The 27826-nt window shown below is 39.6% G+C and overlaps 1 protein-coding gene across 2 annotated transcripts in view; it reads right to left on the bottom strand.

The window, feature by feature from the left end:
• LOC132815784 (voltage-dependent L-type calcium channel subunit beta-2-like) overlaps positions 1–26136 on the bottom strand; it is a 325455-nt gene extending 299319 nt beyond the window's left edge. The window contains exons 1-2 of one of the 2 annotated variants that reach the window (XM_060824978.1): positions 26068–26136; positions 24280–24372 (exon numbers count right to left, since the gene is read on the bottom strand). In XM_060824978.1, coding sequence (XP_060680961.1) covers positions 24280–24372; positions 26068–26136 — 162 coding nt within the window. The remainder of the gene's footprint in view (positions 1–24279; positions 24373–26067) is intronic. The other variant, XM_060824981.1, reaches the window with a different exon arrangement.
• Positions 26137–27826: the final 1690 nt, after the last annotated feature.

Genomic DNA, 27826 nt, shown 5'->3' with positions numbered 1-27826 from the left:
TAAAGTGATCCCCAAATTCCTACAAAACAACAAATGAAGAATCTTCGCTGATGCTCATAAAAAAATTTGTAGTAAATAAGCTTGAGTATGGGAGGCAGGGTGGCTCAGTGGTTAGCACTGCTGCCTCACAGCGCCAGGGACCCAGGTTCGATTCCTACCTCGGGTGACTGTCTGCGTGGAGTTTGTACATTCTCCCTGTGTCTGCATGGGTTTTCCCTGGGTGCTCCGGTTTCCTCCCACAGTCCAAAGATGTGCAGGTTAGGTGAATTGGCTATGCTAAATTGCCCGTAGTGTTAGGAGGATTAGTCAGGGGTAAATGTAGGGAAATGGGTCTGGGTGGATTGCTCTTCGGAGGGTCGGTGTGGATTTGTTGGGCCAAAGGGCCTGTTTCCAGACTGTAGGGAATCTAATCTAGATGATATTGTTACAATCAGACTTGTTCCAAATTTCACGCTAGTGGCTGAAAGATTTCCATGAAGTTGAGCATGAATGGAAAAGTATTCACTAATAGTTAACCTTTTATATAAATTAAGTGCTGGATGCCACATGGGGTATTCAATATGATCACTATTCTCTCAGAGCTAATAAACATCACACAGTCAGAGAAATCCACCCTGAAACTAGCATTCAGATTGACAAGTAAAATGGGGTACGACAGAAGCAATACACCACCAACACTGTACTTGGCACACATTACGTATGCATAGGCTATTCTAAAAGAAAAAATACCCTGAAGTTTTAGGAGTTTTTAAAGTTGGAAGCTTTTCAACAAATCTCAAAGAGAGATAACATGGGGATGTAGAATTCCCATTAATTATCTTATGAAATAGTTAGGATTGAAGGCAGGATTGAAGAACCTGAGAGCTGCTGTCCTCTTATATGCCTGCCTTTATTTTGAAGTAGAATCAGACTTGGACATCAAATGGACTCTTCTCAATGGTCAGGTAGACTTCATTTGTTCAATATATTTTAACATGTCTCACTAACTTGATTGAGTTTTTTGAAGAAGTAACGATGCGGATTAATGAGGGCAGAGCAGTGGATGTGATCCAAATGGACTTCGGTAAGGCATTTGACAAGGTTCCTCGTGGTAGACTGGTTAGCAAGGTTAGATCACATGAAATACAGGGAGAACCAGCCATTTGAATACAAACTGGCTTGAAAGTAGAAGACAAAAGATGGTGGTGGAGGGTTGCTTTTCAGACTAGAGTCCAGTGACCTGTGGTGTGCGACAAGAATTGGTGTTGAGTCCACTGCTTTTTGGCATTTATATAAATGATTTGGATGTGAAAATAGGAGGGCTAGTTCGTAAGTTTGAAGATGACACCAAAATTGGAGTTGTAGTGTGCTGCAAAGAAGGTTTCCTCAGTGCACAATGGGAACAACAGCGTACGATGGGCCAACAGGCTGAGGAGTGGCAGATGGATTTTAATTTAGATAAATGTGAAGTGTTGCATTTTGGAAAGGCAAATCAGGCCAGGACTTTTACTCTTAAGGGTAAGGTCCTGAGGAATGTTGGGTTAAAATATGTGGCACTGGAAAAGCACAGCAGGTCAGGCAATAGCCATGGAGCAGGACAATCGATGTTTCGGGCATAAGCCCTTCATCAGGAAGGGCTGCCTGACCTGCTGTACATTTCCAGTGCCACACTTTTTAACTCTGATCTTCAGCATCTGCAGTCCTCACTTTCTCCTGGGGAATTTTGCTAAACAAAGAGGCCTTGGAGTGCAGGATCATAGTTCCTTGCAAATGGAGTCGCAGCTGGATAGGATAGTGAAGAAGACATTTGATATACTTTCATTTATTGGTCAGTGCATTGAGTATAGGAGTTGGGAGGTCATGTTGCAGCTTTATAGGACATTATTTAGGCCACTTTTGGAATATTGTGTGCAATCCTGGTCTCCCTCTTATTGGAAGGATGTTGTGAAACTTGAAAGGGTTCAGAAAAGATTTACATGGATGTTGTCAGGGTTAGAAAATTTGAGCTATAGGGAGAAGCTGAATAGACTGGAATTGTTTTTCTTGGTGTGTCGGAGGCTGAAGTGTTACCTTATAGAGATTTATAAAATCATGAGGACCACGGACAGGGTAACTAGAAAAGATTTTTTCCCTAGGATGGGGGAGTCCAGAACTAAGGGCATAGTTTTAGGGTGAGAGGGGAAAGGTTTAAGAGGCATCTAAGGGGCAACATTTTCATGCAGAGGGTGTGTGTATAGAATGAGCTGGCAGAGGGAGCGACACAGGCTGATACAATTACAACATTTAAAAAGCATCTGGATGGGTATAGGCATAGGAAGTGGTTGGAGGAGTATGGGCCAAGTGCTGGAAAATGGGATGAGATGAATTTAGGATATCTGTTTGACATGGATGAGTTAGACTGAAGGCTGTACATTTCTATGACTTTAAATAATGTGCAAGTCCCATTTCAGCTAATGATGTTTTTCTACTTCCTCTCCACCTGCAAACATTCCTACATCTACATCTTTAAAAAAAAGGACTGATCCAAATATCTTTAAACTTCTAAAATAGGAAAGAGAGATCTGTTCACAAGATGTCATTAATTTACAATTTTTTATTTAAAAAAGCTCATCTGTTAAGTCAGCCAAGTGCCTGTTCCATCATTGGCTCATGGCTGGGTCACACCTTATATTAATTTTCTCACCGAAGTGTATATTTGTTCTTCCTAGTAATTTTTTTTAAAAACTTAGTATTTAAAGTTACTATAGCTGACAGCATCCACTGAGTCTGGAAGTTCTATTACTCTTTGTGGGATAAACAACATTCAGATCTCGCTCCTGCATAACGAAGCTCGAATTTTAAGCTGATAGTTCAATTCTTCCACCAGAGGAAATTGGTCGTTCCATATCTAATCCATTTGGATACGTCTTTGATCAAAATATTGGTTCAGCCTCTTGCCATCAGGTTCTGCTCCACTAGCCGCCATTAAAAGGCACTCTGAGTGCATGGCTGTTGTAAACTTGGACAGACACAAACAAAAACAGAAATGGTTGAAAAAGCTCAGCAGGTCAGGCAGTATTTGTGAAGAGAAATCAGAGTTCGGAGGAAGGGTCACCAGATCCGAAATGTTCACTCTGATTCTTCTCCACAAATACTGCCTGACCTGCTGAGCTGTTCCAGCCATTTCTGTTTTTGTTTCTGATTTACCACAGTTCTTTTGTTTTTTATTTAGTCTAAACTTGGACATGTTTGATACTCTTTCATTGTGCCAGCTGATTTGTTAATTACTTATTTTCCAAGCCAAAGATGTGTTTGTATTATATGATTTTGTAAATGTTACTGACATGTGTCCACATAAACAGCCACTTGCATTTATGTGCACAAATTCCTTTAATTTTGCCTATAACCACCTCTCCCAATACGTAAATTTGACTCTTCCACCACAGCAAATTTCCAACGTCAAGCTGCATTATGAAAATAAAGCCAACCCAATAAAATCAATTTTGCTCACTTAGTTATACTGATACTAATGATCAGATGTGTGTTAATAAAGGTCTACCAGCCAACCTAAATTCACTCAGAGTCCTGTTTGAAAGGTCAATGCCATATTATACAGTGCAATAGAGAATGTGACAAAATATATACTGCTCCCCCTTCAAAGGGCATTCCATTTATGACTGAAATTGCAGTTTCTTCCATGAATTTTGTTAAGTATTATGGTATCAATGCAGTAAATACAGTGATCTATTTTCTTTTAGAATCATAGAGCAGTACAGCATGGAAACAGACCCTTTGGTCCAACTTGTCCTTGCCAACCAGATATCTTAAATTAATCTAGTCCCATTTACCAGCATTTGGCTCATATTCCTCTAAACGCTTCCTATTCACATATCCACTCAGTTGCCTTTTAAATGCTGTAATTGTACCAGCTTCCATTACTTCCTCTGACAGCTCATTCCATACAAACAGCACCCTCTGTGTGAAAACGCTGCACCTTAGGGTCCTTTTAAATCTTTACCGTCTCACCTTAAACCTACGGCCAATAGTTTCAGACTCTGCTACCTTGGGGAAAAGAGCTTGGCTGTTCACCTATGTACGCCCCTTATGATTTATAAACGTCTATAAAGGTCACCCCTCAGCCTCCGGAGGTCCAGGGAAAACAGCCCCAGCCTATTCATCCTCTCCCTGTCGCTCAAATCCTCCAACCTTAGCAACATCCTTGTAAATCTTTTCTGAACCCTATCAAGTTTTACAACATCCTTCCGATAGCAGGGAGGCCAAAACTGAATGCAGTATTCCAAAAGTGGCCCAACCAATGTCCTGTACAGCTGCAACATGACCTCCCAACTCCTATACTCAATGCACTGACCAATGAAGGCAAGCTTACCAAACTATTTCAGGCTTAGATGTATTTTATGCATTTAGGTTTATTTCAGCATTTTCATTCCAATTTGTTTATTCTTTTTAATCTGTCCACAAGTGCAGATGGGAAGCCTCAGTCCTGTCAAACGAATACAGTTTGCCTTTGGTGCAGCCTGCCTGCCTATTTTCCCTTCTTTGCGTGTTTTGTTCTGAAAGGAGACCATAAGCAAAGGGGATTCCCTTTGGCCAATTCACATGCAAACATTGTGGTAATTCCAAAACAAAAACAAAATCATCAGGCCAAATGCCTGAGCAACTGAGTCTTAACAAACACAAAAGGAAAATAAACTGAAAAATCAAACTGGGAAAACGAGCTCACTGTACAACAGTAAGTCTTTGTCAATAACTCAGTAACCATTCAAATACACTTCAGCACACAATCCAGTCGCCATCAACTCTGAATGTCCATTTTATTTACAGGCATTTAGGACTCGCTGATATTGCAGCACAAACTGCAGAGAATTATACAGATTCTGAACGCATGTATTTAGGTCTCATTCAAATGTGATCAGTGAGTTCTTCCACCATTACTTGCAAAGTATATTGAGCAACTGAATAGGATACAAGAAGGCCAGATGCCCATCGAAGTCAGTCTCTAGTTACACAAGATTTTAGGCCAAAAGTGTTCTGTCAAAATTTGATGCTGAAAGACCTGAATTCATTCACTTGAATTGACAAAGCGGTACCTATTTTAATTTTTGACTATGTGCTAATGCTTCCCTCCGGTTAATGGATTTCACGTGAAAGCATATCAACTCAGACACATGTTACCTTTCAATATCTTGTAGATTAAAATTACACTTACATCTATTTAAGTGTCATATTCTATGTATTTCTTAAAAGGTGGTGTATGTCATGGGTTTTGTGACAATTGCATCACCTCAGGAGAGGCATAAGTCGAAAATGAGAAGAAAATTCAATTACTCACTCTCCTCCTGTTCTGCATCTGAGTGAAATGGTTTTCTTGGAGATGCAGCCAATGTGCTGCAGTTAATATTTAGTTTAATAATTGGGACATTACTTAAAAAAATTGCAAAGTAACAAGCTAAAGTGTTACCTATTAACTGATTTTAACACTTCTAATTTAGAAGTGTTTTTTAAACGATATAAATTTTAAAAAAGGAAGTCTCTGAACTCTAAATATGGAATATTAAAGAAAAATTAATGATATCCATGTGGTTAATTTTATTCTGGGAACAACACTAGACACACATTTAATGGATAAAGGCCTAGCCATTGACTAAAGAATTTATAGCCCCAGAAACAGTGAAAAAAAAATTCAATTTGTTCATTGATAGTGGTAACATTCTGCAATCAAATTGAAATACTTTTAATGAACTGCTGCCTGTATCCTAATTCACGCCAAGTCCCATTAACTCAGTTTTCTCTCACCTACACTGGCTCCTTGTCCAGCAACACTGCAGATTTGAACATTTTGAAGCCTTCCTTCCAAATTCTGTTTTCATAAGCTCCTCCAACTTGACAATCCTTTGAGATCTCTGCACTTCTTCAATTCAAGCCAATTATACCTCCCTGATTTCAGTTCTTCAGTTCTCTCTCCTCCATTGAAACCATTTTATAAAAACAACCTCCTTTATTAAATTTTGGGACATCCAAGGGAACACAATTTTCCTTGGTTTCTTTTAATTGTTAAAACAGTATCTCAGATGGTATCTGAAATACTTGCTAACCTGGTGTTTCAGTTTAAGTCAAAGCACAGAGCAAAGAGGATATGAACTCTGAATGACCGCTCACAGAATCATTAAGAAGCTGATTACCTTTTTAAAAAAAACCCTCTACTGCTCATTAAGGCGCCTGCATGATATTTCCTTGGCTAACACATGAACTAATGACCCTTTCCTAAAGGATGCCAGTTGACTGGAAAATATTTCAAGTATTATTTCAAGATGTGTCACCTTTTACCGTTCAGTTGCTGCTGGAAGATTAGAAAAATACTTTTAAAAGGGCTTGAAAACTGCCTAAAGGGTAGTTAAGAACCAACTACACTGCTCTGGAGTCACATATAGCCCAGACCAGGTAAACATGTCAGATTTACTACCCTAAAAGACTTTAGTGAAGCAGATAGGTTTTTACAACAACTGAAAGAGGTTAAGTTATCAGCAGGCTTTTAAATCTTTATTCATTCTCACTATTTGCCATGGTGGGGTTTAAAACCATGTCTCCAAAACATGATCATGGGAATCTGGATTAATGATCGGTGACATTCCCATTACAGCACTAAATAGCCTGTGGGTCAAATGTGATAACTTAGACAGCTTCAGCTGTTCTCCGGAAAATCCTCTGAAGAAGTTCTTATTTTTTTCAGGAACAAACAATAATTGGCTAAAGTGCTTTCTTTCTCAAGTTAATCTCTACAGCTTTTTTAAAAATTACTGTGTAGAGAGGCTGAACAGGTTCATTTTGCAGGATACATATTTATTCTTTCAAATCTCAAACTGTGTTAATCAGCTTTACATCTTTGCTGAACATGTCTGTTTTTACAAAATACAGTAAAAACAAGTCTACATCCCCAAAACACCCCAAACCTGACACACACACACACACACACACCCTTCTTCAAACAATGCCATGGGATCTCTTGCATACACTGAAAATCAGGCAAGCCCTCAGTTTAATATCTCATTTCAAATCAGACATCTCTGACAAAGTAGTATACTCTTAGTACTGCACTTTCTATCAGCTTTGATATGTCTACTCAAGTTAAGGGACGGCCTTGGTGTGGAGCCGCAGAAAATGGGGGAGATACTAAATGAGTATTTTGCATCAGTATTTACTGTGGAAAAAGATATGGAAGATATAAACTGTAGGGAAATAGATGGTGACATCTTGCAAAATGTCTATATTACAGAGGAGGAATTGCTGGATGTCTTGAAATGCATAAAAGTGGACAAATCCCCAGGGCCTGATCAGGTGTACCCTAGAACTCTGTGGGAAGCTAGAGAAGTGATTGCTGGGCCTCTTGCTGAGATATTTGCATCATCAATAGTCACAGGTGAAGTGCCGGAAGACTGGAGGTTGGCTAACGTGGTGCCACTTTTAAGAAGGGTGGTAAGGACAAGCCAGAGAACTATACAGCAGTGAGCCTGACGTCGGTGGTGGGCAAGTTGTTGGAGGGAATCCTGAGGGACAGGTTATACATGGATTTGGAAAGGCAAGGACTGATTAGGGATAGTCAACATGGCTTTGTGCATGGGAATCATGTCTCACAAACTTGATTGAGTTTTTTGAAGAAGTAACAAAACGGGTTGATGAGGGCAGAGCAGTAGATGTGATCTATATGGACTTCAGTAAGGCGTTCGACAAGGTTCCCCATGGGAGACTGATTAGCAAGGTTAGATCTCATGGAATACCGGGAGAACTAGCCATTTGGATACAGAACTGCCTCAAAGGTAGAAGACAGAGGGTGGTGGTGGAGGGTTGTTTTTCAGACTGGAGGCCTGTGACCAGTGGAGTGCCACAAGGTTTGGTGCTGATCCCTCTACTTTTTGTCATTTACATAAATGATTTGGATGCGAGCATAAGAGGTGCAGTTAGTAAGTTTGCAGATAACACCAAAAATTGGAGGTGTAGTGGACAGCGAAGAGGATTACCTTAGATTACAACAGGTTCTGGACCAGATGGGCCAATGGGCTGAGAAATGGCAGATGGAGTTTAATTCAGATAAATGCGAGGTGCTGCATTTTGGTAAAGCAAATCTTAGCAGGACTTATACACTTAATTGTAAGATCCTAGGGAGTGTTGCTGAACAAAGAGACCTTAGAGTACAGGTTCATAGCTCGTTGGAAGTGGAGTCACAGGTAGATAGGATAGTGAAGAAGGCGTTTGGTATGCTTTCCTCTATCGGTCAGAGTATTGAATACAGGAGTTGGGAGGTCATGTTGGCTATACAGGACATTGGTTAGGCCACTGCTGGAATATTGTGTGCAATTCTGGTCTCTTTCCTCTTGGAAAGATGTTGTGAAACTTGAAAGCGTTCAGAAAAGATTTACAAGGATGTTGCCAGTGTTGGAGGATCTGAGCTACAGGGAGAGGCTGGACAGGCTGGGGCTGTTTTCCCTGGAGCATCGGAGGCTGAGGGGTGACCTTATAGAGGTTTACAAAATTATGAGCGGCATGGATAGGATAAATAGACAAAGTCTTTTCCCTGGGGTCATGGGAGTCCAGAACTAGAGGGCATAGGTTTAGTGTGAGAAGGGAAAGATATAAAAGAGACCTAAGGGGCAACGTTTTCACATAGAGGGTGGTACATGTATGGAATGAGCTGCCAGAGGATGGGGTGGAGGCTGGTACAATTGCAACATTTAAGAGGCATTTGGATGGGTATATGAATAGGAAAGGTTTCGCGGGATACGGGCCATGTGCTGGCAGGTGGGACTAGATTGGGTTGGCATATTTGGTTGGAATGGACGGGTTCGACTGAAGGGTCTGTTTCCATGCTGTACATCTCTATGACTCTATGACTCAACGCTAAACTAATTTCGAGTTAAGTTTGCTTTCAACTGAGCCCCAGCTTAGAAATGTTTTCTGTGACCTGTAAGAGGAATAAAAATGAATAAGGTGGTCAAGAAGGCATATGACATGTTTGGCTTCACCAGTCGAGGCATAGTGTAAAACAATTGGCATGTCATGTTGCAGCTAAAGAGAACTTTACTGGACCATATTTGAAATATGTGTACAGTTCTAGTTGCCATATTACAAGGGTACTGAGATGATTTACGAAGAAGGTGTCAGATTTGAAGGGTATTAACTGTGAGGAGAGTTTGGGCAAACTTGGTTTGTTTTCACTTGAATTTTGATGGATAAGCGTCAACCTGATTAAGGTTTACACAGTTATGAGAGGCATGGATATAATAGATAGTGAGAGTCTTTTTTCCTAGGGTAGAAATGTCAATTACTAGACCATACAGGGTTAAGATGAAAGGGAATAATGTGCCAGGCAATTTCTTTTACACAAAGGGTGGTAAGTACCTGAAATGCACTGCCAGAGGAGGTGGTGGAGGTGGATACAATAGCGATGTTAAGAACCATCTTGACTGATATATGAATAGATAGGGAATAGAGGCACATGTACTGCATGGATACAAAATGTTTTTAGCTTAGAATGACATCATGTATCGACAGAGTCTTGGTGAGCCGAAGGGTGTGTTCTTATGCTATACTGTTCTTTGCTCTTATTTGTTCTTTGTTCTTCTTCCTCCTCCTCGGGATACATTTTACCCTGGGCTCTCACTGTGTACCAGAGTATCTGTGTATCCGTATATGTACTGCGTGACACATTCTGAAATTCCTAGCTGTGTGTTCACCAGTCTAGCCCACACTTCCTGTGGAAGTAGTCTACACAGACTAATCCATGAAAATTGCATCATGTTAGCAGTTGATTGCTAAATCTGCAGATTTCTGAGGTTGAAACTTCTACTAAAAAAAAGTTCATTCTTAAGATGTGGGCATTGCTGGATTTAGAGCCCGCCGACAGTGCCCTGAAGAAGGCAGTGGTGAGTTGACTTGAGCTGCTGCAGGAAGGCAAGTTCAAATTGTGGTAACCATACTTTACATCCAAAATTACACTTGGAAACCAGGAAGGGTTGAAATTGTTTCACCCAGCAATTAGTAACAGGTATAAAGTGAATCAAAAATTGCTTTTTCTTTGAACTGGATCTTTTAAACTACTGAATAAGAAAGAAAGAATTTAAAAATTAATTTTGGGGAGTTAGTTCCTAATCTCACCGTTACTTGGTTTGAAATTAAACATCTTAGCAATACATTCCACTTCAATGGAAACTAAAGTCTGGTGAAGTGTTTCACGGGCTGTCCACAAGTTTCTTATCCACTGCTGTGAATCCAATTGACAAAGATGGCCTGGCACAAAGTGATTAGGGGACAGTTTCTGACAACAACAAGCTTGAGAGTCAAATAGAGAACCCATTAGATAGCCTCCAAATTACCCTACTCAGAAATGTTATGAGATCTGAGCCTGAGTCTCCTGGTCCAGAGGTAGGGACATTAACATCGTACCACAAGTGCCCCCTTTACAAGATGAATCAGACCAGTATTAGTAACTCATTAGTTTTTACTGGTTGCTTCTTCTGCATCTATACTATCTCTTAGGGTTATGTATATGGTCAGGGTAACAGACATCTTCTAATCAACCTGTTCAGGAACACTACATCACATCTCTATAGCAGGCCTCCTGGCCCAGAGATAGAGAAACTACCACTGCATCACAAGAACACTATGAGGGCAGATTATTCTTGATCTGAAAATGTGCAACATCACAGGAATAATTATCATCCACATAGTAAATCTAGCATGTGATCTAACATGAGAGTAAGAAAAACATAACTGATTTTTGCTTTCAGTCTGAGGGTAAGAGAATGGGTCTGAGACTGGTGCTTTAAACCTGAAAAAGGCACTTGTGGGGGTAAGACAACAAAGTTGAATAAAATAATGGAGGAAATTAGATTAAGGGATAGATCATCAAGATAGTAAGTAAATTGAATTCACACTATGTAGCCCACCTTACTTAACAATAACTCAAGAAAGGCTGATGTGGAGGAGTTAGTGTTGGACTAGGGTGGACCAAGTTAAAAAATACCAGGTTATAATCTAACAAGTTTATTTTGGAAGCACTAGCTTCACCTGATGAAGAAGCAGCGCTTTGAAAGCCAGTGCTTTCAAATAAACCTGTTGGATTATAATCTGATGTTGTGTGATTTTTTAACTCAAGAAAACCTGAGAGCGTTGTACCATTATTTTGCAAATTGTAGTTGATTTGTTGCAAAACGCATTCACTCAAGCCTCCAAATGGCTCTGCAGCAAACCTCTTGCATCCCTGGCTGGACCTTGCCAAAACCTTCTATAATTATTTTGTATTAAATGTATGAGAGATGTGTAGTGTGCCTTTTAAATAAAACATGTGGCCATCCCAGAATATTATGTTTGCGAGTTGTCAATCAAATGTAAAACATTCACTTTACAAAATTCACCACTTCACCAAACCTTCAGTATCAGATTGTATTTGTTACTCCAAAGTCTTTTTTGTATCATGCTGGCATGTTCTTTATGTTAAAGGACGTTACATAAATACAAGTTGTTCTTGCATTGCATACATTAGGAATTGCTTTACAAATTGCTTTTTAAATTGAATATTTTCAGAAACAAAGAAAGAGGTTTAAACAAATAAGTAGAGAAGTAGCTAGGAAGTTTGGTCTTTTACCTCCTCCCGAAAAAGAAATTAAACCTACAGCTCTTTGACTTTGTATGTATAAACACTAAATGCTAAAATATCAATGAATTCTGCAGGATGTAAGAGATTTAGATGTTTTTCAAAATTGAAACACACTGGGCCAACTATCAAGATTGTTTTAAGTTTCCTCCAAGTTTCAAGTAAATTTTCAAGGCAAAACTAATACTAAAAAAAAGTTTTCAACTTGGAATAATACTAAATCCATTTGCTGTGTGCATCAGAAAAATAGAGATTAGTATTCAATCCCAGAATTTGAAACTAAAACTCAAAGCGTTACTGCATCACAATAGAGGGAGTGATGCCTTGTTATTCCTAGCTGAACGTGATGTTCCATATGCTTTATATATGGACATTAAAAATCTCACTATCTGAACTATCTAAAGAAATGCAGTAATATGCTCCCAATATACTGGCTGACATGTACTCCGCAACTAGCATCAGCAAATAATGTTCTACTTATTTTTGTCATTGCTGTTGGCGGATATTGCAGTGCACAATCGTGGCACAATTTATCTAAAAATAACAAGTACAAAGAACAAAGAAAATTTACAGCCCAGGAACAGGCTGTTGCGGCCCTCCAAACCTGTGCCAATCCAAATCCACTGTCTAAATTTATCCTCCAGTTCCTAAGGACGTGTATCCTTCTGCTTCCCACCTACTCATGCATCTGTCCAGACGCATCTTAAATGAATCTACCAGGCCAGCCTCTGCTACCTCTGCTGGCAATGCATTCCAGGCACCTAACACCCTCTGTGTAAAGTACTTTGCACTTGTATCTGCCTTAAACTTTTCTCCTCTCACCATGAATACGTGACCTCTCATCATTGAATCCTTCACTCTGTGAAAAAGCTTATCTCTATGGACCGGAACTCCCAGATCTCTCTGCGCATCAACTTTTCTCAAGACTCTTCCGTTTACAGTATAGTTCGTTCTAGAATTAGACCTTCCAGAATGTATCACCTCACATTTGCACGGGTTGAGCTTTATCTGCCACTTCTCTGCCCAACTCTCCATTCTATCTATATTCTCCTGCATTCTTTGATGGTCCCCTATGCTTTCTGCTACTCCACCAACTTCGTGTCATCTGCAAACTCACTGATCAGACCAACAGTGCCCTCTTCCAGATCATTTATGTATATCACAAATAACAGTGGCCCCAGCACTGATCCCTGTGGAACACCCACTGGTCACCTTTCTCCACTTCGAGAAACTCCCTTAAACTACTTCTCTCTGCGTCCTGTTGCTCAACCAGCTCTAGCTAGAACACTCTGCCCTTCATGTAACTTCACTTTCTCCATTAGTCTACAATGGGGAACCTTATCAATGCCTTACTAAATTCCATGTATTAGACATCAACAGACCTTCCTTCATCTAACAATGTGGTCACTTCCTCAAAGAACTCTATTAAGTTGGTAAGGCACAATCTCCTCTGCAAAAAAAAAAGTTGCCTATCACTGATAAGCTCATTCTGGTACAAACATTCTATCCCTCAGTACCTACTCCAGCAACTTTCCCACCACTGGTCACTGGCTCACTGGTCTGTAGTTACCTGGAATATCCCTATTGCCCTTCTTGTACAGGGGGACAATATGAGCAACCCTCTAGTCCTCTGGCACCTCACCTGTGTTTATGGATGCACCAGGTATTTCCTCTCCCGCCTCCCTCAGCAATCTGGGATAGATCCCATCCGGTTCTGGGGATTTGTCCATCTTAATATCCTTTAGCCTATCCAACACATCTTCTCTCCTTATGTCAACGTGATCCAGAGTAAACAAATATCTATCTCCAAGTTCATTATGTCCCTCTCCTCAGTGAACACTGATGCAAAATAATCATTGAGAAATTGACCCATTTTCTCAGGTTCAATGAACAACATTCCTTCCTTATCCTTTTGTGGACCAACCTTTTCTCTAGTTATCCTCTTGCTTCTTATTTATGAATAAAAGACCTTGGGATTCTCCTTAATTCTGCTCACTAAAATTATTTCATGACCCCTTTTAACCTGATTGATTCCTCATTTAAGATTGGTTCTACAGACTCCATCTTCTACAATAAATAATGTGAAATGCTATGAATTATTTCATAGGCACATGATAAAGAGCCGAATAATTCCAAGCATTTTTAACCACAATACAATTTTGAATGAAATGGCATATACAGAACAGCATAAGGCTGCACCAAGAAATTGCTGACCAAGCAATAAAGTGCCTGCAGTATTCCGTGGTACCCGATCACAGCATTTCAGAGCGAAAAACCTGATTCTAGCAGATTCTCAAAGTAGCACCTAAAGTGATCCCAGAAATTAGCCATCAGGGTTAATCAGCAGACGCTGAGAAAATTGGGAATATTTACAATGGACACAAGTGGAGGCAGAATCTTTAAAACAGCAAAATATTTCCTGTGTCATACTGATAATCACAAATTCTGTAACTAGGGATACAAACTTAAGCTCACAAGAAGGAAGGTGAGCAGACATTTCTTTACGAATTGATTAAACCTAAACTAATTAAATGTGTGTGTGTTTGAATAGAGCAGTTACACCTGCTGCTTCCAAAGAAGATGGTAGGAAATGTATTCATGTTTCTCTCAAGGACGTGTGAGAGTTATTTAATGAATGGCTGGAGGCAGGTTTTCTGCCCTTCTCTCAGGGGTGTCTCACTTCAGAGAACTATCAGTCAATCTAAGGGGTGCTGCTCAGACAACAGAACTGCCAGTCACAGGGAACAGTGGTCACTACTTTGACTACTAAATATCCCAGCAGTCCATGGGCCAGGAATCCAAGAGCACTGTCCAATCAGAATGCAGGGAGGGGGAAGGGAAGCCCAATGAGGTGACAGAAAGATAGTGAGAAGGAGAGGACTGATGGTTGTGCTTTAAAGACGTGGCAGGGAGATAAAAAGCAGCGACTATCTTTTCCCCAAGGTTGGGGAGTTCAAAGGTAGAGGGAATAATTTTCGGATGAGAGGAGTAAGATTTAAAAGAGACCTGAGGGCAACATTTTCACACAGAAGATGGTTTGTGTATGGATGAACTGCCAAAGGAAGTGGTAGAACTGCCAGAGGGAGCAAGTACAGATACAGCATTTAAAAGACATTTGGACAGACACATAAATAGAAAAGGTTTAGAAAAATATTGGCCAAATGCAAACAAACGGTACTAGTTTCGTTTAGGAAATTAGATCAGCATGGATGAATTGGACCGATGGGTGTGTTTCCATGCTGTTTGATGCTATGGGAGGAGGCAATTTGGAAGTTTTAAAAATTCATTCATGGGATATGGGCTTTGCTGGCTAGACCTGCTTTTGTTACCCATCCCTCATTACTCAGAGTCCAGTTCAAGAGTCAACTGCATCGCTGTGAGTCTGAAGTCATACATGGGCCAGATCAGGTAAGGGTGGCTGTTTCCTTCCCTAAAAGACATTGTTGAATAAGATGTTTTGTTGCTGACAATCAATAATGGTCATCATTAGACTTATAGTTGCAGATTTTTATTGAATTCAAATTCTACCAACTATCATGGTAGGATTTGAACACTGGGTTTCTAGATTAAGACTCCAGCACACAAAGAAACAGCAGTTCAAGTAATCCCTTCCCCAACCAAGCCAGTTTTATGGAAAGAGTGAAGAGAAATTCCAGGTAATGGCTGCACAGAAAATTAAACACAGACCACAACATTCTGCAGGAGTCCTAGCAGTATGGAATGTAAAGGGTCTAGGTGACCTTTTCCTGGGCAATATGGCAGATGCAGATGAGACCTTGACTGACTCTTACTGTACAGAACCGCAGTAAACAGAGATTAAAGTAAATGGGAAGAAAACCAGTTTTAAATTTGATATCAGAGGTATATCAGTCTTTTAAGATGATAGACTTTAGTTGTTGTCAGGTATCTTCAGACTATCTTCTGTTCATAATTGGGGCAGGGATGTAATATAATCAGCAGGGTGCAGGAGGCAGAAATGTGATACACTTCACTACAATAAAAGAAAGATTACTGAGATCTTGTAATTCTTATAATTCTTCAAGTAGAGCTGATTGTAAAGCTTCTTCACTTCTAATGACTGAAGATACCCCAGTCCTTCTATTAGAAGAGGGTGGAATAGACCCGCCATTTCTTTCATAACAACAGAAACAAAACAGCGAGCAGTTACCAAGTAGCACCCTGCACAGTGGCTTGTTGTTTCAGTACCAGAGAAACGTACTGTTTGCCAACTACAATATAGAAAATGGAAGGAGGCCAGTCGCTCATTCAAGTCTACTCTGTCATTCAATAAGAACATGGCTAATCATCAAACTCAGTATCCCGTTCCTCATTTCTTTCCAAACACTTTGATCCCTTTAGCCATAAGAACTATATCTAACTCCTTCTTTAAAACATTCAATGTTTTGGCCGCAATTGCTTTTTATGGCAGAGAATTCCACACAATCACCATTCTCTGGTGAAGAAATGTCTGCTCGTCTCAGTCTAAAATGATGTATCCCCTGTCCTTACACTCTGACCTCTAGTTTTGGGTTCCCTGGTCATCAGGAACATCCTTCCCATGTTTACCCTGCTAGTTCTGTTACAATTTTATACGTTTCAATGAGATCCCCTCTCAACCTTTTAAACCCCAGTGAATATGATTCCAGCCAATCCAGTCTCTTTTCATGTGCCAATCCTGCTATCCCAGGAATCAGTCTAGTAAACATTTTTTTGTACTCCCTCCATAGCCAGAATTTCATTCATCAGGTAAAGAGATCAAAACTACACACAATACTCTAGGTGTGTCTCAAAAAGGCTCTGTCCCAGTGCAGCACAACATTCCTGCTCCTGTACTCAAATCCTCTCCTTATAAAAGGCCAGCAAACTATTTGCCTTCTTCACTGCCTGCTGCACCTGCATGCTTATTTTCAACAACTGGTGTACAAGGACACCCAGACCTCAATGTTCCTCTCCGTCTCCCAATCTAACATTTATTCAGTTAATTATCTGCTTTCCTGTTTTTGCTACCACACAGTTATCCACATTATACCTCATCTGCCATGCATTTACCCACTCAACTTGTCCAAATCGAATTGAATTTATTCATTTTATTCAGTAAATCATACTGAAGGATCTCTGCATCCTCCTCCCAGTTCAGCCTCCCACTTCAGCTATGTGTCATCTGCAAACTTGGAAATCTTACATTTAGTTCCATCTGCTATCATTGCCTGGGCCTGGATTACACGTGCCTCCACATCCACAGCAATCTGGTTGACTCTTAACTGTCCTCTGAGCATCAAGAGAGGGGCAATAAATGCTGGTCCTATCAGCAACAACTACATTCCATGAATGAAATTTTAGAAAAAAAATACGAATACTCCAGCCGTAGCAGTCAAACAGCACAACTAGATGCATATTCTGAAAATGTGAAGTTTGCAGGAAGCAAAAGATCTTGTATTCAACCAATCAATGTTCTCATCCAAGTGACAGAGATCTGTACCAATAGAACAAATGTATCACGATTCATTCGGGAAAGCACACTGATACTTGAGCTCCACTACTCCCAAGATCGTTTAACTTTTGTGACAAGTTACAAAATTACCCACAAATCTGAAATTTTCCTCCCCAATTAACTAAAGCTCGCACAAAAGATTGACTAGTTTTCTGCTCTTAGCAAGAACCACAGGAAAACAATTTATAAATTATCAACCTATAACTCTCTAATTTAAAATCCTTTAGCTTCTTCAGAGTTCTTCTGACTGATATTCTTCATTCCAGATGCATTACTGAAGGCACAGAGTGGTTGGCACACTATCTGCTCAGTCCCTAAGTCACTGGTTAGAGGCAACAACTTGCCATCAAATGGTAAGTGTGAGGAAGGGACTTCTATAGTTCTGAAGATGGATCACTAGACTTGAAATGTTAATTCTGTTTTCTGTGCAGAAATGCTGCCAGAACTGCTGAGTTTCTCCAGCACTTTCTGTTTTTGGGCACGTATGAATAGCTAGCTATCCTACAATTCTTTGTTATTCTTCTGCGAAGAGAGGGGCGATGCTGTTTTTAAAAATCTGAAGACTTTCTGATACTGTATCATTCATGCACAGGCTGTTCACTTGCCTCAGAACCAGAGTTGTCATAAGGAGCACTCCTGGCCCATTTGACAGCCTTGATGCAGACTTCATTGGGGTGGCACGGTGGCTCAGTGGTCAGCACTGCTGTCTCACAGCGCCAGGGACTCAAGTTTGATTCCAGCCTTGGGCAACTGTCTGTGTGGAGTTTGCACATTCTCCCTGTGTTTGCGTAGGTTTGCTCCGGTTTCCTCCCACAATCTGAAAATGTGCAGATTAGGTGAATTGGCCATTCCAAATTGCCTATAGAGTTAGGTGCATCATTCAGGGGGAAATGGGTCTGGGTGGCTTACTCTTCGGAGGGTCGGTGTAGATTGTTGGGATGAAGAGCCTGGTTCCACGCTGTAGGGAATTTAATTTAAAAAAATGAAACCATAGGCAGTCTCTGGGCAAAATTGACCTAAATGCACATGATGAGTTCAGAGCTCCAAATTTTAATATCTCCTTTCAAAGTTTCTTTGTTTTACACCAGCAGCCTTTTCCTATTTTGGTCCACAACCCAAAAAAGAAGAAAAATAATAAACAAGATATTTTCATTCCACAGATGGTGCTGGTGAAATTCAGCATCTGCAGGGAGAAAACAAAGTTAGCATTTCATGCCCAGTGACTCTTAATCAGAAAACATTCCGAAGGTAATGCTAGAAGTGCTGATGAGTCACCATACTTGAAACGTTAACTATTCACTCCCCACAGATGCTCCCCACAGGTGCTGCCAGACCTGCTGAGTTTTCCCAGTGATTTCTATTTTTGCTTCAGATTTCTAGCATCGACGATTCTTTGCTTTATTTAAAAGATGTAATATTTGCAAAAACCTCTCTATTGCAGCAATGCTCAGAACTCAAGGTCCAGCTGAAGAGAACTTGCCGTTATAGTTAACGTGTAATGACCTAGTCTTTTAAATGGAGAGAGGGAGTGTGAGTAGCTAGAGAACTCAATAATCTTCATTCTCTTACAGCTCCAGATAACATGTCCACTTTCTTCAGCAAGCACAAATAGTTGAGTCCTATAAAGCCCATTGTTGTTCATTCACAAGAACATAGACCTCACATTAATGACAACGTGGAGAGTTCAGATTACCAAAATGCATTCAATAAAGGTAACGTGGATTAAAAGTTGTAAGATGTTTGGGTTAGACGGAATTAGCAGTTTTTTATTCATTCATGTGATGTGGGTGTCACTGGCTAGGCCAGCATTTATTGCCCATCCCTAACTACCAAAGGGAAGTTTAGAGTCAAACACATTTCTATGGGTCTGGAGTCACATGTAGGCCAGACTACATAATGATGGCAGTTTCCTTCCCAAAAGACTTGGTGAACTAGGCAATTAATTTTCCTGACAATCAACAATGGATTCATTATCATCATTAAACTTTTAATTCCAGATATTTATTGAATTAAAATTCCACCATCTGTCTCGGCAGGATTTGAACACAGGTCCCCAAAATATTACTCGAGTCACTGAATTAATAGTCTTGCAATAATACCACTAAGCATCACCCCCATGGATGGAGGAGAATTGGTCAATGAAATAGATAGAGAATCTGGATACATGGGTCACTTTCGGGTCAGTAAACTGGAACTAGAGCAGTATAGCAGGTCAGCATCTGAACTACTTGCAATCTATTTGAATGTTTAGACAAAGGAACTGGTGTGTTGTGGCAATATTTCCTTATGGTATGAAAGATAGATGAGAGAGCAAGTTTCTTGGTGCACAATGATATAATCAAACATGCAAAAATGTGGTAGCTAAAAAGATTTGCGTTTATATAGAGCCTTTCATAACCACTGGATATCTCAAAGCAATGAAGTGTTTTTTTTATTTTGACATGTAATTGCTGTCATGACATAAGAAACAGAGGAGACAAAGTTTGCATTGCAAACTTCACAAACAGCAATGTAATAACAATGTAATAATGTTTGGTGTGCTTTCCTTTATTGGTTAGAGTATTGAGTACAGGAGTTGGGAGGTCATATTAAGGCTGTACAAGACATTGATTAGGCCACTTTTGGAATATTGCATGCAATTCTGATCTATTCTTATCAGAAGGATGTTGTGAAACTTGAAAGGGTTCAGAAAAGATTTACAAGGATGTTGCCAGGGTTGGAGGATTTGAGCTATAGGGAGAGGTTGAATAGGCTGGGGCTGTTTTCCCTGGAGCGTCAGAGGCTGAAGGGTGACCTTATAGAGGTTTATAAAATCATGAGGGGCATGGATAGGATAAATAGGCAAAGTCTTTTCCCTGGGGTCGGTGAGTCCAGAACAAGAGAGCATAGGTTTAGGGTGAGAGGGGAAAGATATAAAAGGGTCCTAAGGGGCAACTTTTTCACACAGAGGGTGGTGTGTATGAAATGAGCTGCCACAGAAAGTGGTGGAGGTAGTACAATTGTAACATTTAAGAGGCATTTGGATGGGTATATGAATAGGAAGGGTTTGGAGGGATATGGGCTGGGTGCTAGCAAATGGGACTAGATTACGTTGGGATATCTGGTCGGTATGGACAAGTTGGACTGAAGAGTCTGTTTCTGGGCTGTACATTTCTATGATGCTAAGACTCAAATGCATTGCAGACAACAAGAAGGTTCATTAGATTTATTTCTGGCTTGAAGGGTTTGTCTTAAGTGGAAACATCAATTAGGCTGGGTCTACAATTACTGTAGTTTAAAATAAAAGAGGTTTGCATATTAAAATGATATTCTGAGGATGCTTGATAAGATTAATGCTGAGATGATGTCTTCTCTCATGGAGGAATCTAGGAACAGGTGGACAATTTCAGAAGAGAGTGATTTGGAATCAAATTGTTTCAGAGAAATAAGCCTTTAAAAAACAATACAATTCTAGAATTCAGCGAGGCACAAAAAAATGATACAACCAGCGAGTCCAACAGCATGAAAACAGACCCCTCGGTCCAACCCATCCATACCGATCAAGTTTCCCAAATTAAACTAGATCCACTTGCCTGCATTGGGCCAATATCTCTCTAAACCTTTCCTGCTCATGTACCAGTTCAAATGTCTGTTAAGTGCTGTAACTGTCTCTGCATCTATCCCTTCCTCTAGCAGCTCACTCCAAGTACAAACCACCCTCTACATAAAAAAGATGCCCATCAGGTCCCTTTAAACTCTTCCTCTACTCACCTTAAAATTATGCCCCATGTTTTTAACTCCCTTACCCTAGGGAAAAGACTTTTGCTATTCACCTTATTTATGCCTTTCGTAATTTTATGAGGTCACCCCCTCAACCATCTCTAATTAAAGAAGCCACAGACTCTCCTTTTAACTCAAACCCTCCATTCCCAGTAACCTTCTGGTCAATCTTCTGAACCCTCTCCAATATAACAATATCCTTCCTAAAGCGGGGTGACCAAAACTGTACACAGTACTCCAAATGGAAACAAAGATGAAAAAAAGTACTAAATATGTAGGAAAAAACTCTTATGACAATAATTTTTCATGTAGTCCTGGGAATTTGGAAAGAATAATTGCGGGTGACGAGTATCTAACCTCTCAAATGGACAACAACTGTGATGGAGTGTGCTTATACAGCAGTAGGTATCTGAATGGGTTAACTGTCATCACAAGATAAGCTCTGCCCATTACAGTGTAAAAGGAATGGTTCTAGGAGGAGCCAGCCAGTTTCAGTTCAGTGCTAAATTCTTTTAGCTAAACAATAATATGAATTTAAATCTAACCTAAGATCACAAGAGAGTCTTATGTAACTCATAGTATGTAATAGCTAGTTACTTTACATATGTAACAAACCTACTGATTACCATGACTACGCCTCTGCTGCAAAGACTTCTTGTCAGTGTCCCTCTTCACTTGGAATCAGGAACTCAATACGAAGACTTGTGGGAATCTACCCAAAAGATCTTAGATGAGACCATAAGGTATAGAAGCAAAAGTAAGTCATTTAATCCATTCAGTCTCCTTTATTAATCAATTAAATCATGACTGATCTGATAGTCCCCACTGACTTTTCCTCACAGCCCTTGATGCCCTTATTGACTGAAAAATTCTACCTTTTTCAGCCTTGAATTCATTTACGTCAATGTTGACAGCTCTGCAGTAAAGACGTCCACAGGCTCAGTTCCTTCAGGGAGAAAACTCTTTCTCGTATCAGTCTTAATATGGGTGACCCCTTACTCAGATTATGCTCTCCAATTCTGAACTCTGCCGCAAGATGAAACAACCTCCCATTATCCACCTTAAAAAACCCTATAGGAATTTAATGAGTTTCAACAGAGGTGCTTCTCATTTTTCTAAACTCCAGTGAATACACATCCAACCGATTCAAACTCTCCCCGCAAGAAAATCCCTTTTTACCTGGGTTCAATTTAGTAAACCTTCTATGGACTGCCAAAGTGAGTGTATCTTTTCTCAGAAAAAGGGACCAAAACAGTTTGCAGTATAGGAGGTGTGATTTGACTATTACCTTGCTTGGTTTTATGAAAACTGCCCTATTTTAATACTCCATTCCCTTTGCAAAGGGATTCCTGTTGCCTTCCCTATCTTAGGGAATTTCAGAAGCGTATTATCACACCCTACACCACATTGAACAATTAACAAGGTTGGTGAATTTTAAGCAAGATTTGCAAATCAGCTTGGCAATAGAAAATGAAAAGCAATCTTAAAATAATATAGTGGTAAGCAAGAAGACGGGAATCATTTGGTCAGATAGCAATAAAATGGATAATATGAATTGAGTCTCAGAATAATTCAACAATAAGGAATAAAACTCAAATGGCTTCCATTCAATGTTTTTGGCTGTACCAAAAGTAATCGTTTATTGCATTCTTAACAGAAAAACCATTAACTTCAAAAACAGGTCATGTTCCTTTTTGTTAAGTTACTTGCTGTAATAGTCTTATCAGCGTGCTCATCAAAATAAAAGTTAATCTTATGAAAATTCTGTAAATTGTCAAGTGAACAATATTTTTGTGTTACTTTTACAACTGTTGTATGCAGAGGAAATTTAATTAAACCTGTCCCTGTCAGCACTTCATCAAAACAGATGCGAGTAAAAACATTATCAGACACTATAGTTAAATTATTAGCATGACTTAATGTATTTTCACACTCAACTGCACTAGCTGCTGTCTTCAGACATTTCACATTAACAGCAATTGTACTGAAGTACATTGATAACTGGTTTTAGGGCTATGGTTGACAACAATTTAAATCATAATTGAAATTACAACTGCCATTCGTGCTTTTAAATTTAAGTTGCAAGATGTCAGCTTCTTAAGTATTCAAAGTCTTGTATTTTCATTGTTCTTCACTGAAGAGTTTTTTTTTTGCCACGTTTCATGTTCCTGTTCTTTGACAGTGACAAACACACTCACATGGTGTGATAACATAATCCAACAGAGGAAGTAGTTTTTTATATATAAGTTGCTAATGGTATTTCACACCATGTCTTCAATTGCTGATGAGTTTGTTTCAGAAACCAGGCACCAAGAGATTTGTTGGCACCATTTTGCTTTCAAACAAGTATATAAAAGGGGATGGGGAAAATGGTAAGAAGGTTGGATATTGACAGCAAATTAATATATCCAGACTAGGCACACTCAGCAACAAGCAACTGTTTGATATGACAACACAATTCTACATCACAACAGCCTCTATTAGTAACTTCAATTAAAGTATGCTTTTATTGCGAATCAAAAGGATAAAATGGTCCAACATGAACAGGCCTGATTTGATGAGCCTGGATATTTGAGAGTGTCCTTGACAGTCTGCTCAGTCTAACATTAACACACTGAAGAAAATGAAATAAATAAAATCCCAATTGATTTTGTTTCATGTTGTGCTCTGCCACATATTCAATCACACTTCTGCAGATATATCTTTAGTCACTATTTCACACTATTGTCTGCCTTCAAAGCCCGATATGTTTTGCAGAGTTAGTTGGCTGCTGCTACTTGCAACATTTTGTTTTATGTTTCCCAGACAGCTGGTATCCATCGTGCCTGTTTGATACCTTGTCACCTCCTTTCCAGCATTCAATGACCAACAGATCATTATTTTTATATTTATCTGAGATTAAAACAAATATGTTTTATTTTGGAGAATGTTGGAAAAATTCTTCCCTTTCTCCATGTTAATGTTTCATATGACTGAAAGCACACCACAATAAATAATTATTTATGGACACTGCCATCATTAAAGAAGTCACTCCAGACATCTTGTAAGATTCATGTTATTTAGTCAACACCTTTACAATATTCAAATTAAAAGTAATATCTCAGAGTTTCCAATTATGTAAAGCTTTTTTAAAATATAAATACTGAAGCAGATCTAAAGACAAAGAAAAGTAAAATCTTGGAGAGAGTAATGGTCAAGATATATACTTTAAATTTATCACAGTATTTCACAGTCATTGTTTAGCTTCATTCAATGAAATCACAAATGGCCAATTTATTATGTGCACAGAGTGTAATGACTTCTATTGTTTAGGTCTTAAAGTTATGCTGTTATTGTCGGAATTATGATTATTTGTATAATAGTTTTTGTCAAAACGCAATTACAACTTCTAAGATCTGCATCTTACCTGTCTTACATAGCTGTTAGAGGTGGTGTCTGAGGAGGTACTCCCATCAGATCCTTTAAATCTGTTTTTCCTAATTGCACCTTTTCCAGACATCTGAGAGAAGTAATAATAATAATAATAAGGCATCATCACCTTCAGGAAGTCAGTCTTAATTGTCAGTCTAACTATTAAAGGCCAAAGAAATAAAATTCAAACAGCCAAAAGGCTTGCTTCTGTGCCATCCAAGAAATTAAAAACAATATTTCTGAGAATTGGCTACAAAATTTAAACCCACAAATATACCCTAATCCAACACCAAACTCAAATCAGAAAATAAATTGACCATTTTGCAAAATGATGAAAATACTGCAATATTTGAGTCAACTTACAGAAGAAAACACTAAAACTGCATATTCTAACAATTTAACTTGAAGGAATATGGTAATTGATTAATTTGACAAAAAATGCAATCGCTGCTCCATCCTTGCACATGTCTGTTACGATGAAAATTAGCCATTATGTAAAATTCATAAGTCTGACCAAAGAAAAATGACCTTTTAAACAGATATACAATGTCACATTCTCTTTTACAAATACACTCCATGTAAAATCTGCTTAAAATATTGGTTTGAAATCATTCTTTTTTTTGAGTTCATAAACTGTTGTTCTGGAGGGATCTAAAGTCTAACATCATATAGTGCACTGGTTTATAATCTGGATACAAGTAAACTGTTGGTTACTTCCGTCAAGAATGGGGCAAACTCTAGGTGCTATTGAGGAGAAAAAGATCTTTTGTTATGAAACGGAGGGATTATTATCCTAAAAGATCCTCCAGTAAACTTTTGTTTCACTTGACTGGAGAGGCTGAAAAGCATCAGTCAGAAGCAATTATTGTCAAATAATGTCATCACAAATTTATGGTTAAATAATAATCAAATACTTTTCTCAGGACCCTATTTTTTAAAAAAAGCATTTTACTTCAGTGCTTTGATGATGCATTATTGTTGAAAAAACATGAGATATTAAAGTCAATGTTCTTTTATTTTCATGTAAATGAATGTAATATGAACCAGGAGGACACCACTGCCCAAACTACTGGCTCTTAAAATTCCTATTATATATTTTCCCACAAGCAATTTGACCAATTATAACTCATGCGAGAAAAAAAGTGAATATAAAACTTAAGCATTAAGTAGGAACTGAGAAATAGTGAGGAGAACTTAATTAATTTGGATTCTACTTGGGATGTATAATTAGAGATTTTACTGTGGGGTGGAAGACGTTCGATCAGATGCCATTCTATCCTAAAGAGCGCAGTGAGTCTATCTCGAGCTCTTGCATCCGACCAGGTAGCTCGTAGTAAGGCAGTGACCAAAAAAAAAGTCTGATGCGAAGTTCGCTTCAGTTTACCTGCTTGTTAACAGGGAACGTTGTTCAGTGTGAAGATCTCTGACTGGAGACAGGTAGGTTTTGACTCGATTTTTATTGACCAATAAACTTTACAGACACTCCAGACCATTGGTAAGAAGCAGGTAGAGTGTGTTACTTTGCCGTAAAGGAAACCGCCAGGTACTACTATCTGAATGGGAGAGCAGTCAATGGCAGTCTGCAAACTACTGCTTTCATTGTACAAATCGTACGAAATGGAGGTGGATCGATAGATACACATTCCTACATACAGGTGTACATATTCAAATATATATAGACATACATTGATTGACACACACACACACACAATGAGACACTAGTGTAAAACTACAATAGAAACTTAGGGAGAATAAAACGTCTTGCCGTCGAGCTCCGAGTTACCTGCATGCTGGGGTTTTCCAGAATACCCATCCGAATCTCCTGCGCTTTGGACATGTCGCTGTGAACCATCTGACAAACGGGGATCTTTCTCACTGAGGGGAACGCCCGCTATGGATTGATCCCCTCCAGCGGAGAGAAAGCGGACATTTCACTTCCCGGTAGCTGGTGAAATCACTGAAAAACTGGCATCGTCCCCCCGAGCCCGTGAGGGAGTGAGGGAGAGAGGAAAGAGAACCCACCCTGATAACTCCCTGCTCCATCCACAAGGGGGTGGGAGCAGCACTTCACTTGTCGCCTTTACTTGCGGTTTGCTGGGGGGTTTCTCTCAATCTGACACTGTTGCATCTCGCGTCGCGGAGGAAACAAGTGCCACCTTTTTTTTTCCTCTTACAAAAAGCAATTGTGCTTTGGTTTTACAGGGTTCGGGCAGTCCCCGCCCTCCTGGCTGGTGGGAGTTGGAAGGAGAGAGGGAAGGAGGGAGGAGCGTCAGAGCTGGCTCCTCTGAGAGGCCACATGCACCCTTCACTGATCAGACCACCAGCCTTCACCCTAATGTTGTTTCCATCACAGTAACAAAGCCCATCACCTTTCCAGATTCTGGGGAAAGAGATTAATACAATGTTGCCTATTCATTTCAGCAAGCTCCAGATCTCGCCCGTGTAGTCTTGGTAATCATTCTCATCGTTTAAGTTGCAGACCCTCAACCTCAGCCATACAGATGTGTGCCTGTGGACATTGCAAGCTATCGCCACTGGAGCTCAGTATGTAACCAGCTAAGAGAACAGTGTAAGTTAACATCCTTGAGTGAAATGCTCCACTCGATACTTGGGGGCTTGGTAGATGTTGACTTTAGGAGGACAACTGGATAAGGTTGCTGGCAGAAAACCTTTAACGTTCACATTTAACACCTATGTGAGGGACAATGCACCCCCATCCATTTGGGGATGCCAGGTTGTCAATTGAAATGTTAATAGCTCGCTAGGCTATATTACAGTGTGCGAGGATACCTACAGTTTAATTAACTATCGGCACACAGGCTCCTGGAAGTTAAAGTGAAAGCAAAGACTTCCAACGGCAGCAATTGAGGTAATTTGAAGAAAGAACAGGCAAAACAGAAGGGCTGTGTGAACTGAATTGTGTCCAGTGTGTGCTATCATTGAAATACTGAAATAGAGTCCAAACATGAACTGTTTCTCTCCCCACAGATGCAGCTGTATTTTGACTTAATTTTGTGCTTTCACTAATTTGGAAGTGATTTCTGATATGTTTGATGTCATTTCTACTGCACTGAAGGGGATATTCTATCTGTTATTGATTAGATCAGCATAGGTGCTGCTCACATGCTTTACCTTGAACCTTCGACTAGGAGCTGCAACTGCTTTCTTCTGGCAAACCTGCACAGCAGTTGTAGCTCACACGAGGTGTACATTACATCAGAGGTTTTATAGACCAATGGCTGAATATCAGGACCTCAAGATACTCATGGTGTGCAATGCAGTCTTTTCGTAGAAAACCTACTTTAGTAGATTTGAATATATTTAACATATTGTCACATGTACCTAGGTACAGTGGAAAGTGAAGAATGCCACGATGCTCTGGTGCCATCTTGGATTATAGAATAAATGAGTGAATGAATTGTATAAGTGGAAAAATACTGAATAAATTATTAAATTTCTACTACTAAAAATGAAACAGCTTCAAAAGTTAATCTTTCCCTCTCTGTAGACTTCACCCTCTCTGCTCCTCCAGCTGATACTGT

This window comes from Hemiscyllium ocellatum, chromosome 5, assembly GCF_020745735.1.
Source record: "Hemiscyllium ocellatum isolate sHemOce1 chromosome 5, sHemOce1.pat.X.cur, whole genome shotgun sequence".
Classification (NCBI taxonomy): domain Eukaryota; kingdom Metazoa; phylum Chordata; class Chondrichthyes; order Orectolobiformes; family Hemiscylliidae; genus Hemiscyllium; species Hemiscyllium ocellatum.
The sequence above is the reverse complement of the archived record's forward strand: the minus strand, read 5'-3'. Positions and strand labels throughout refer to the sequence as shown.